The sequence below is a fragment of the Platalea leucorodia genome, assembly GCF_965183815.1.
Source record: "Platalea leucorodia genome assembly, chromosome: 5".
NCBI classification, from domain to species: Eukaryota; Metazoa; Chordata; class Aves; order Pelecaniformes; family Threskiornithidae; genus Platalea; species Platalea leucorodia.
The window spans coordinates 97,558,998-97,572,532 of NC_138827.1; the positions used below are offsets into that span (position 1 = coordinate 97,558,998).

General features: G+C 37.5%; 1 protein-coding gene across 4 annotated transcripts in view; it reads left to right on the forward strand.

Annotated features, from left to right (window-relative positions):
• The window catches only part of ARHGAP15 (Rho GTPase activating protein 15), a 331,391-nt gene that overhangs the window by 57,686 nt on the left and 260,170 nt on the right, over positions 1-13,535 (forward strand). For all 4 annotated transcript variants that reach the window (XM_082312214.1, XM_082312216.1, XM_082312215.1 and 1 more), the window contains one exon: positions 4,680-4,769. In XM_082312214.1, coding sequence (XP_082168340.1) covers positions 4,680-4,769 — 90 coding nt within the window. The remainder of the gene's footprint in view (positions 1-4,679; positions 4,770-13,535) is intronic.

Here is a 13,535-nt window from a genome sequence, read left to right on the forward strand (position 1 = left end):
ATGTTATTTAAAAAAAAAAAAAAAAGTCTCAGGTGAACTTATTAGGACTAATCTTATAATTTACTAGCTGTCTTACACTTCTACCTGCTACCTCTTCTCCTCTCTCTTTGCAAGCACTCACCCAAATGCCAGGAGATAAATGGATGAGTGGAAATTCAACACACAGGAGACTCGATTTTGCTCTGAGACTCCTGCACATGGTTAAAATTCCCATTGGGTGTTTAAGGATTTAGATACAAAAGTAAACTTGCCTGGAGAATATGACTCTGACCAAGATCTCAATCTGTTTAACTCAAAAAAATTAAGGTGTGTTATGAAAAAGGATCTTCTGAGAAGTCAGTCCCTTCCTGTGAAGTTTCACTTCACCTCCAGTGCTCACGATTGGTGAGATAACATCTATTGCCTCCTGTGTTAGGAAGAACACAGACATATTCATCCCATATTTTGCTCATTATGGGGAAAAAAATAAGTGGCTTTTTTTTTTTTTTTTTTTATTCCATGCTAGATCTGAACACTGGGGCTGTGAACTCAACGTTCACTAGGTAAGAAAATGTTGTTAAAGTCACATTTTCTGTCTGTTGCATATAACTTATATGCAATGGTAAATAAACAAATTGGGTAAACCCTGAAAACAACAAGAGCTGTCAGTATTCAAAACCTTATAAACTAATTTCCTAAACCCAAATTTCACATATCAAAAAAAGTTAAACGGGCATGTTGATCTCATCTGATAAAGCAAATGCAATGCTTATTTCCTTTGTAAACCATTTAACCAGATATAATTTTGATAGTGGAAAGGAAATAATAAAAAATGGATTCATTAGGGATCATTTGTTTACTGATTTTGGTTTTTTTTCAGCTGTAGTTTACTTTGGAAGAAGGGGAGCTCAACCATCAATTAAATAATGTAATAGAGGCAATGTTCATTCACGATAGTATGACTTATAACAAAGCATGTCTATTGTTAGCAGGAAAATGATGTGACTTAAGAAAAAGATTAATGTTCCTTTGTATTATAAAGCTATTAATTCATTAATTATTAATTATTAAATACTGTACATGAAGTGAAAATTTAGAATAAGACAGCATCATTATAAGAGGAATGATATTTCACAATAAAGGCAACAGGAGAGAGGGAAATGAAAGCACGTTCTAATCATACCTCTTTCTCTGATGATAGGGCAAAATTTAGAGGTGATTTAAAATTATACTTACCAATTTTTTTAATAATATTCTAATGCAAAGAACTAGTAATAGCTAAAAGGAGTTTTTGTGGCTCCTTTGTACGATTGTAGATGTAGGACTCCCTATAACAACTTTCCTGTTGATTTGCGTGGAGAAGACCGGGATCCATAGCTTTCTGGTGAAGTTAGTGACAATATCTGGTATTATTATTAGTAATAGTTAGAGCGCAACAATTAAAGCACACAGAGGAGAGATTCAGAAAATGAGCTTGTTTACAAATATTAATGAAAATGCAAGTTTGCATCCCATGTAGCTAAATCATTATCTTTTGCTGCTGCTGCCTTGATCATTTGTGGTCATGTTTTTGATAATTATTTTTTTTTTTTAGCATTCATATGAATATAACTTGCTTTTTATTTTAAATTAAGGACATTGCGATCTAAATGGATCACGGCTCTGTTCTTTCTTACCAGCATTAAATTCTATTATCAGTTGGTCTGTCTGACCAAGAAAAAGTAGTCTGTTTATTCCCTGAGATAGTTTATTCAACAGAGGTTATTTTAACCTCAGGTTATTAGCCCATCTGCAAAGTAATTTAGCGAGTGAAAATGCTGCTGAAATCCATATTCATGTTTAGGAAGATCTCATTGTAGCAGACACTTGTATCAATTTACAGCGTAACCCCCTCCAACAACATTGATATAACATAATTGCTCTGACTGCAAAACACAAAGCAAGGACGCAGAGTGCTCAGGCTTTTCCAGTAACCTTAACTTACTCTCTTGCAGTGTCTCTGGTAATGCATAAACTGGAGAGCAAACTATGTAACAGGACAATGTTTAAGCCAGAATGAATGTCTAGGCAATTTTGCTGGGGTCCTTATGGATTTAAGCAGGGCTTCCCATTGTGTGGAGCTCCCCAGGTGCAGAAGAAGGGCTGATGTGCACGATGGACAGTTTCAGGCTTGATGGATCTGAATGGTTTTGCGTGTAGTTTTCCTCAGAAGCTTCACATACTATGCCATACCCATGAGTCTCGTACGGTGTTCATAGATGTCTCATATCCTGTTGTGGGCAGAATTGCTGAATTCTCCAAAAGAGAAGTTTTCCAGTTGATTATTGTACATAGCAGAAGGGTGTTCATCTTTCCAACACTGTAAGCTTGCATCCCATTCTTTCTGGAAAGGGAGATGCAAATACTTATACTTTTCTTCTGCTTATTACAAAAACAGAGCTGTAAACAAACTCCAGATTACTACAACAACAACAAAACTAAACTGTGTGTGCACTGAGTGCACAGAGGAGTCCAAGTTCTGCTGCTGCACACGTTTTTGTACAATCATAGAAATTAAAGATCATATAATCCTACAGAGTTTACTATTCCATCTTCCTCCAAAACTTCCCTGGCCTTTCCATTGTTTTGTTCTCACTTCAGTGTGAAACACCGTGGAAGTTTTCCTGAGGAAAATCTTCTGTAGCCCCAAATCCTTCACTATCAAGAATCTATATTTCCTGTTTCTTTCCATTTTAATCTCTTCTTTTCATCTCATTATGTCTTTCCAAAATTTCTCGACTCTTTCTGTTGGTGGAATAAAGCTGCCCTTCTTTGTTAAAGTATTTTCAGACTCCAACTATCCTTTTGGGTAATTTTTTTAAAGCAAGCAAGGTTTGCCAAAGCTGTGTTGTGTGTTCATGATGGGTTACGGAGCTGCTTGCTCTGTGCAGTGCAGACCTGGTCATCGCGTGGAGTCCTGGGGAGGAAACTTCCCTGGGGTATCTCCTGGCCAAGGAGAGGGATCTACTCAAAGGAGGCACCATAGCCCTATTTATAAAAGTATAGCACTGGAATACTGAAAATTCATTTTTTTTTTTCCCCCTATTTGAATATTTGTTTGTACTAGTAGGTTGGTGTTTGTCTTTTTTTTCAACTTTGTCACTTTTGCCATGCAAATATTAACTGATTAAATTTCACATCTTTGTAAAATCAAGTATCAATACTGCGGTTTTGATCTGTTATTAAAAATTCAGAAAGATTAAGCTCTTGTTAGAGGCCAGGCAGGAAGTCTGAGGCAGAGTTGGGGAAAAAAACCCAAACCCTGCTCTTCCAGCAGTTTAGCCACAAGAACATCCTTCTGTTTTGAACTGCATATTTCTTCTATTAAAAAAAAAATAATAAAAAAAGGAACAAAGACACACAGGACTGTCAGTTTTAGAGGAGCTGAACCATGGTGGTTTTATGGTTTGGCAAATGGAGAACATAATTACAACTCCAGTACTGAAAACTGCCAGAGACTCTGGCTGCAAATTACTTGACCAAGATATCTTACTCTTCTTCTTTTAACCTAAATAGGTCCTTTTTTACCCATCTCAAAAGCACCCTGGAGAACACATATTTTTTTTAGCCTTTAATAACAACATTAGAGAAATTCAGTGAGCAATCTTTGGAAAGCCGTTTACGTGGTTGATGCTGGACTGGCCGCTGTTAACTTCTATTAAGTCTGTTTTCTTTATCACCAATACCATTTTTTAAGGTAAAATGGCCTAAGAATAACATAGCAAAAAAGATGCATCAGGTTGATTAATTACGTTATGTGGATATTACTCCATATCTTACCCAAAAGGGACTTATTAGTGCTTTATACTGTTAACAGTAGTATTTTTATTGTTGTCTGGGATGTGCAGTAACCTAATCTGCAAAGGCTACTCTAAACTACATGGGCTTCGCCAGAACTGCTGCACAGGCAGAGTCCCTGGAGAAGGAGCTTAGATGGCAAATGAGGATTACTGTGCTTTACACCAACTCCCAGCAACGTAAATGATACAAGCAAACAAATCTGCTCTTTGAATTATTTGCATCCATACGGAGGAGCTGGGGAGGCAAAGCTGTGTCACTCCGGGATGCACAGACTGACATTGCGAAGTAGCAAACTGTGTGGAGCTATCCTAGTGTTGAGCTCTTTCTGGGTGTCACTCATACCCTCAAAACCTTTTCTTTTTTTAGGAGCTAGAAATGATAATTTGTTTGGAGAAAGGAGATAGCTTGTCTTACAGATACGATGTATGTCCTTGTCTAATTTCTGTTCTTTCCAGCTGCATCAGTTTAAATTTGCATTTGAAAAACCCACAAAACTACCTTTAAACTCAATGGCTTTTCAAGAGGTTTTGCAAAGTAAGCATTTAAAATATCTGGTCAATGTGTTTGCATTTGTGTTTTGATCTATTGTATGTTAATTAGACTGTTTTTAAACCATCTAATTATTTTTAAAATTATGTATCTCATAGAAGAACCTTATTTCTGAGTTAAGACACTTCAGGAGTGGTTATTTAATAATACCAGGGAATAATGAACTCTTTTCAGTAATACCAGCAGCTGTGCTACAATAATCTGTCACTTGAACTTGATCTGTTCTTGTTTTATCTGATAACAGTCCCAATTTGTGAAAGTCAAGCCATATTCATGGTTGATTTTTTTTTTTTTTTTTTTTTCCTTTCCAGAAACCGGGATATAAACCTGAGTGTGTGGATTTGTGTGGTGCTCGCATTGAGTGGACCTCTGAGAAATCCAGCAGAAAGAATGTCTTTCAGGTAAGAGGCAGCACATGCATTTCATTGCTCATTTGAGTATAAACTCTGTTAAGAGGTAGGTTTTATTTTCTTGGTTTTAATAACTAGAGATTGATTTAATACAGCGTTTTTCTTACTGATACAGGAGTGTTACATTTTATCAAGCATCAGTTTACTATTTTTCTAAGAGAAGGATTTCTGATGACTGAGTCTCCTAAACACTTGAGAACCTGTTGATTTATTGATTAATGCTCTATATTCAATTTGTTTTTAAAACTTAGTAGGTAATTGCTTTGGGTTCAGGCCTAGAATCTTGACCTAAAGGACTTCCATAAACACAACTTCTTCAAACTGCTTATACAAGCATTGCTCCAACACAGTGCGGTTACTCTGTTTATTTTTATTGCTGTTCAGGGTCCTCAGACGGTGATGACCCAGGTTCATTTCTGAAAGGGGAGGGGAGGATTTTAAAAGCTTGCCTCTGTCAGGGCCAACATAGAAGGACATGTATTACTTACAGGACTATTCTTCATTGATGGAAAATAATATTATTTAAATGCTTCATCTAAATCCCATTGAATTGAAAGGGAGGATCAAGGCCCAAGAAGATGAAAGGACAAGAAAAGTGTTACTGCAAGGTTAACATTCCAGGATCTAGGGGATGAAATATTTATTGCAACATCTTCAAGTTTTGGACATAATCCAGCCCCCATGAATATCAGTAGAAAGGTTTTTTTTGTTTGTTTGTTTCACTAAAAGTTGCATCAAGCCACATCAAAATTTTATTCTCTGTGAACTGAATTGTTTCCCAGAGTTCTAACATTAAGAACTTTTAACAATACAAACAATAAAGGGAGGAAAGATGCAGAAGGGAACATGTCAGGGTCAAGATACTGTTAGTTACCAGATAGTCCTTTGGCATCATCACCAATGAAACATGCTGGAGCAACCAACTGTGCCTGGGTCTGGGGATTAAAAAACACCACAGACAAAAAACCCCTAAGGCGACTGTACATGGCTTCTTGAAAAGAAACCTCTTTGGGTCAACTGGGTGTTACAGAGACTTTTTCAAGGTTTATTTTTCTAGACATCTTTCTGAAGCACATGCAATATTTAGAAATATTCCTCTTCTTCAAGACAGTAAGACTTATGCTTCTATACCCCCCACGTCCTTCAGGTTGTCTTGAGACAACACTTGGAGCTTTGTCATTTCCTAGGTATTTTTAGAATAAATATTTTGGTTTTGCTGTCAATCTTCAGCCTTTTCACTTGGAATGTGATTAAGTATAACCTTAGCCTTCACTCCTGCAACCCCCTGAGCACACTGACAGGTCTTCTGAGCTTCTAGGGTTTATTTCTCATTTTGCAGTAAGCAAAATTTCTGCTTGGAAATGCATATTGGAGTGGTGATTCATTGCAGCTAATATATTTCCAATGTAAAGACAAACGAAGCTCTGTTATTGATTTACCAAACTGGTTGTACGAAGACTTTGCAATGCATTTTCTTCTCACTTCTGTTAGTGTGAGGTGTAACTCCACTGAATCAGAATAATGTGAGAAGGGAAACTTATGCACTACTGTTTGAACCCATTAAAACGTGTCTTCATCAAGCCAATAAGTGAGTGGGAGAGACATTAAGAAGTAAAAGCATGGGAGGAAGGACATATGTTAAGACACATTTTGAAAAGGGATGGAGCATTGTTTAGACAGAGAGCTACAAGAAGATTATGCCAGATGGTAAGAGCAAAAGAGGAGAAGGCTTTGGCATCAGTAGTGGTGACATTTTGGGAGAGGAAAGGACTGAACGAGACTGGTGCTACATGAGCAGATAGAGTGGGAAGGGGACTAGAGAGAGAGCGAAGATTTATGAGATAGTCTGGAGGGGATCCAAGGCAAGTTCGAAAGCGGAGAGGTCAGTTTGTACCTGGGTACTGAATATTTCAGGAAATGCTTCTGATGATCTACTTATCCCTAGTGGGTGGGAATAAGATTGATAATATATGTCTACTTCTTCATAGATTTGTTCAAATGAAAAAAACATGGGTGATTTTTTTTTTTTTTGCAACCTAAATATAGATGGATTGCATTGCTATTTGATTAAGTACATTAGCTGCCTAACTCTGAAATGATCAGAAATAAGTATGACTATATCTTCAAAGCATGGCAACAAAGCATAGTTGGTGGGTTTTGTTTCATTACTTTCTGAATAATAAAACATTCTTCTCTGATTCAAACAGAGCAATGGATGCTTTCTGCTAATGTACTGCTGTTGTACTAGGACTAGATGAAGAATTTTGAGTTTGATTTAGCCTGGGTGCTCAATTTGAGTTCATGAATTATAGATTAGAAATAGAAAATTACTATTGAGATTTTGGTTTGAAGAAAAAGAAGGAAATCTTGAATTTAAAATCTAAGCATATGACAGTTAATGGATGGTAACAAGAAGATGGAGTATAGGAGTATCATAAAGAAAACTAATTGGAAACATGATCGATGCAGGAAAAAAAAAAAGAGGAACCTGCAAGTAAATGATATTCAGGCAGGAAGATTTGGGTTTCTGGTCTTGATCATGAGGTTTTCAGCAGTGTTACTCCACTCATTTTAATTGAGCTACTCCCTGTTTAACAGGATAAGTCTGATCTGTCTCTCACACTATCCAATTTGTGCATGCAATTTATTTCTGTTCTTGATGAACATATTATGTGGGGTTTTTTTCAAGTTTTCCTTAATAGTAACTGAAAATATGCACATCTTATAAAATATAACCTTCTGATTTTCCTTCATTTATTTTATTGATGATATAGCTAGCACCAAGGAAAAGAACTGGTTAGAAACAGCTTCACATGATATGAGGAAACGTAGCAGTTTGCAGTGAGATACCGTGCTGTTTGTTCTTGTTGGCTGAATGACGCGATATACTAGGTCTTCATCAGAGGAGTGGTGAATAAAAGAAGATTTATGTTCAAATCACATGCTTTAAATATTTCTGCTAAGTGCTAGTTTGCTCTTTGGTGTTTAGCCTGAAATTTAAAGCACTGAGGATTAAAAGGATTACAACATAATCTTAAATAATCCTAAGTGTCATTTACAGAGAGATGGTTGTAATAACTAAATAAAACCATGTTAAGGGATGGCAGTGTTGTCAGTCAGCAACTGGAACAGAAACAGTGCCTATGTCACTCTGTTGTTCTCTTTCCTTTATTTGACTTATTTTGGTATTGGTTAGGTGTGTTTTGATGCGGGTTATCAAAAAAGAAAATAACATAATGGGCTGCTTTTCAGTCAGTACTAATATGGCTGCTGAAGCACCAGTAACTAGGTTAGTTTACAGATTTTGTCAATATTCAGTGTTTTCTGCTTTTAGTAAACTTTTCAGCTGGAGTTTATTCTTTCTTCTGCTTTACTCATTCTCTACTCTAAGTCAAGCCGCCCTTTTAATTTCAAATTCAGCCCAGACGTTGTGGAGGACGTGCTCTTGACCTCTGGCTTCATAATTCTGGAGCTTCATTAGCACAAAGTCTTGTGGCTGTAGACTATTTTCTTGAAGAGGTTTTGGAAGATTTCTCTCAGATGATTAAAAAAAGAAAAGGAAAAATGGGAGAGAGGTGAAGAGTGCAAAAAAAGGTCATGAGCAGCATACTTACGAATTGGTGAAGCTGCTTTGTTCTCTTAATAGCACTATTCATTTAACTAACAGACATTTTTTAGTTTCTTTAGTAACATTTTTTCCCTGTTTACCAAGTTCATTTTTTTAGGAAGGTTTCATATAAAGAATTTCTGGAGTTCGATGCCCTGGCTCTTGCCACAGATCTGGTGTGATACTGGTTTTTGTTTCAATACACTGCAGCTGCAAGGGGTTACTCATTCTTATGCAACTAATTGTAAGTGTACTTTACAAATAGAGAAACCTGTGTAAGACGTACAGTATTTCAACAGTGAGACAGCTGAAAGTACAACTGTACCTATGTGTAATATGAAAGAATTTATCTTGCAGCTGTTTCATATATAATAACATTTATGGTGCTGATCTAGGGTAACTCCCTTGTCCTTGAAGCTATCCAGCTTCGTCCAAGAGCATAATCTGAATGATAAGCTATTTTGTTCTACATACTGTAGGATCAGTATAGTATCTGGATGCCTCCCAGGAATGTTTTAAGTTACCGCTTTTTGCCATGGGAGGGATCATTTTCTTCTCCATGATCTCTCTAGAGAAAGCACTGAAAGTGCAATGTGGAGGAGCTTGGGTTGGGATTGGTATTTGGATTTCTTTGTGTGTTTTTAAATATAAATGCTGTATAGAGGAGGCAAATCTGAAAAAGCCACCTTGCACTCAGATGGATGTGAAGCTTCTAGTGGTCATTATCAGCAGTTGGCGCATGTTGCCCATCCCAGACCTGCTCTGGAGAAAGTGCTGTTTCCTGAGCCTGAGAGTGCTCTTGCCTGCCGCTCCTTACGAGATGCGCAGTCACCTTTGCTGGCTTTGATTTAGATATGCGTTAGAGGGACCTGTTGTGATTTCAAACCATCTGTACAGCATTTTGTCCACTTCTGGAGGTTATTGGTGTGATTGTGGTTTAATTTCTATCCCAGGGACCTGAATATATTTTTGCCTAATTAAAAGACTTAGCCACATCATACAGTTATTAGATGGTGTCAGCAAGACGTTCTTTAAATAATAAACTTATAAGTTTAAAAAAAGCACAAGAAATTATCTTAATCATCATCTTAGAGATGTTCAAGTGTATATTTTTATGTAAGAAGTACGCTGGTTTTATTGGTGTAAGTGGGAGGTCTTGAACACCGCAATGTGGAATGGTCTCTGTATTGAGTTTTTATATCCCTCTTCTAACCATCTTGTTAGAGAACTTACCAGCAAAGCCCCACCAAAATATTTAGTAAAACCTAATCAATGGATGCAGAAAATCTTCTGACCTCTCCATATATCAGCTATTTTCTTTTGTAACCTAAATAGAACAAGAGCTGTGAATGCATTTTTTATTCTTGAACTTAGTTGTATTTATTCTTAATTTTTTTCATTTTGAAAGCCACATAATACTTCCTGTATTTGACAGAAATGCATACAAAATGTAGAATCACAGCTGTGACTGGTGGATGCTTTAAGTATGCAGCATTTATACTTATTTCAGGATTCTGGGACCTGACTCTACTTTTGTAATAGTGTACTCCTGTGCACATTTTTGGAATCACTTCTGATTTACATCTGTTGAAAAATAGGCTCTTTGTTAATTGCCCTATCACCTTTTCATGTCTTTTAAACCAGAAGCTACAAATGAAACTGTGCTTTCTTTAGTTCATTGCCTTTCTTGAGTCCCCAAATTTTCTGAGGTGTCAAGCAGTTCAGATCATGACCTCTGCTTTTGGAATTTGCTGTTATAGTAGTGCTCTTATCATGCAAAACCAAGCAGGATCTTATGCAAGTAATGGCAGTAGAGCTGTGTTTTCATTGCATATCTGTATGCCAAATTTTTATTGTTGATTTAAAAAAGAAAAGTAAGAGAGACAATACATAGTGTAAGAAGAAAAATATCCTTGGTTGTGGGGAAAGTTTTGCAGAAAATAGAAAATTGCACACAATATACATTTTAAACATTATACAATTGAGAAGTCACTTTGCCTTCTAAAGACTTTAATATGACATTTTAAGGTGATAAAGAGGGGAGACATTAAGAGGAGAGACATTTAGAGATGCTTGGTAATTTTTTGGGGGGTTGGGTTTTTTTGTGTGTATGAAAAGGGCAAATTTAATCATAATCACTTCACCTGTGTTGACAGTAGCTGCTCCTGAGACCCAGAGAGGTGTTCCTGCTTATTAAAGAGCACAATAGGTAGAAGCACTAGCTGAGAAAGAAAAAGATAAGAGAATAAGCAAGAGCCTGGTAACTGGGGCACTCGTATAAGCTATGGGATACGCAGTTTCACCCTTGTTTCAGAAGTGCTAGGTGAGCAATGGTCAGGCTTTCACCATCCCAGGTGAATGAGTGTGTTTGCCTTCTCTCACCAGCTTTTCACTCTTAGATTTGATGTTACTCACATCAGTCCAAAGAGTGTATGTTGAGAGTGAAATGAAATTCAGGTTGCTTTGTAAACATGGACAAAAAAATGCTTGATGTGATTCATGTTTTAAGGAATGTCAGGTAATAAAGCCAGTTTCCCCCAAAAAATTGTGATGGAGAGAGGGACACATTTCATTACTCCTGTGATACAAGCAGTGACAGCAAAGCTTTACACCTAATGACAGGGATGTACAAACTGTAAGGCCTTGGATTTCATATGTATAAGACCAGTGGCACCTTAAAGAAAATGAGAAAACTTTTTTATAATATGTACCAAAATGTTTGTACGTTATGTTTCAAACTATATACAATTTGAAAATAGACAAGGTATCAGCAGGAACACACTCGACTTGGGCAGCGGTGTGCACTTAAAGGGTTTGGGAAACTGAGTCTTCAACCTCTATAATAGCATTTCAAGGAACCTTTCCATGTATTCAACCTCCATAATAGAGTTTCAAGCATTTCAGGGAACAGCAACTTTACTCATAAAACTGACAAGCCAAGCAGTTAAGGTAGAGCTGCTACAAGGTTATAGCTAATATATTTCTCTCACTTTCTGTGGTTCCTGTGTCTGCTTTGGGGTAACAGAAAACCCGCAGTGGTGGCAGCAAAGGCCTCGTGTATTTTGTGACTACAGCAGTTTATTTTTTTTATAAAAAAAAAAGAATTAAAATCCTAGTCACCATTTCACTGATAATGTGAAAAAGTTATTACTTTTCAGGAATAGTGATTTCCACTCCTGATAAGCAGCATTTTGTTGTACCTGCCTACTTGAAGGAAGATTCAAAATTTTCAACAAAACTTTGATGATTTGTCACTAAATATCACCTTAGCCAGACAGTTCCTTTTTTCCCAATTATTGTCCCATGAAAAATATCACGAAAATTTCACTGTGTTGGAAAAAATCACTTGAGAAGTGTAACTTCAACAACTCATGGAGGCCTTGAAAAGGCTTGAAAATCTGGGTGAAGAAAGAGCTGCTATGGGCCTGGTGCTGTGGTGATGCTGCCTGCAGCGCTGCAGATCACCTCCGCTGTGGTACTCACGGCAGGCTACGAAACATCAGGGCAAACGGCTCCTATAACACACCAGAGCCTGGGGTGTCACTAAAACCCAAAGAACTCAAAAATCAAATTGAAAAGCGAGCCTAAGTTTTCTGTGAAGATCAGGCTGATTTAAAAAAAACACAACCTACGTTCTCCAAATCTGACATTATGTGTACATAGATGTCTGTCTGCTAAAAATGATTATTATAATAGCTCACTGCACTTTTTTAAGAGCTCATCTTTTGACTGATGTAAGCGCTGATATGTGAGCGACTGTGATAGGTATGAGTGTCTGTGTATGCTCATACACATGTGCTTCTTAAGAAATTATATGAATCACTTAGCTTTTGACAGCTACGCTGCAGCTTTCAGAAGTGCAGATGTTATTTGTCCATCAGAAAAGAAAATATTTATTTCAAGCCACAGGCATTTTCTGCGTTGCAAAAATAAAACATAACAGCAGTTAATGCTTAATGTGCATGTGAAATAATTTTATCAGGGACAGAAGCACGGCTGAGCATGAGGGCCTGGACAAATATGTGAGTGCATAAGAAGCACCTTGTGCCTTGGATAACACTGAACCTTACGAAAAAGCAATCCAGGCAGCTTACCCATGAGCAAAGCGTGACAGCGGAGCTGCTTATTTTTCCATCAGTTTTCGGCTGAATTCATGGAGGGTTATGTTGGTTGGGGTTTTTTTTGTTTTTTTGTTTTTTATTTTTCTACAGCTGAAGAAGCGAGTCGCGTTTTGCGGCTCGCATGCGAAATGGCAGTGGGCTGCAGCCTCTTGCTGCATTATTCATAAACATATTGCTGCCATCTCGTGGGCAGCGCACGAGCCGGCGCGGGCAGCGTTGCGGGCAGCGTTGCAGGCAGCGTTGCGGGCAGCAAAAGAGGCCGGGGCTGTCCAAGCTGGCCAGTGCCACCGAAGCTGTGCCTTTGCCTGGGGAGGACCAGCTCTGCAGAGGACAGTGGTGCAGGTCACTTGGTACCCACCACCACAACCGGGAGCAGTTTTTAAGCATCTTTCGGCAAAAATTGGTGCCTGGCCAAAGATTTCATACTATTAACACTTATTTTAGCGGGTTGCTAAATGAGGTAATGTCTGCTTTTAGGAAGGAATAGTGCTGCCGTAAACCTGTATTCTCTAAATTATGCATGCAGTAGTAGTTTTATGTTTTAAAATGGTGATTATCTTCTGATCGGCGGGGCTGATAGGGAAAGGGTAAATAGCTTGGTAAGGACAGGTTGGTTCAAGATAAAGCATGTAATGAGAATTATTGCTACAGATATCCAGTTTGGTGAACTTGATAAAGCCCTCTGATATGAGGCCTTTGGTGCTGTGTTTTGTGTACTCATAAAATGGGGAAAATGGTATTTTCATAGACCTGGCAATCAACAGCTGAAAGGGAGTTCAGAAATGTGAAAGGAGCTTGGCTTTCCTGATTCCTTAGTACTTTAAGGTTTTGTGATTCTCCTGAGTGAAAACAGCTAAATTAATTTAAAAGCATTATGATTTTTGCAGCCTTCTTAATGTAAGTTAATATTAAAAAAAAAAAAAATCGTCTTGATATGTGCCCAAACATTGCACATGTTCCCTTAATTTATCAAACTCTTGAAAAAACAAAGAGAAAAATGAATCCTAAATGAACTCACTCAGAGATAAT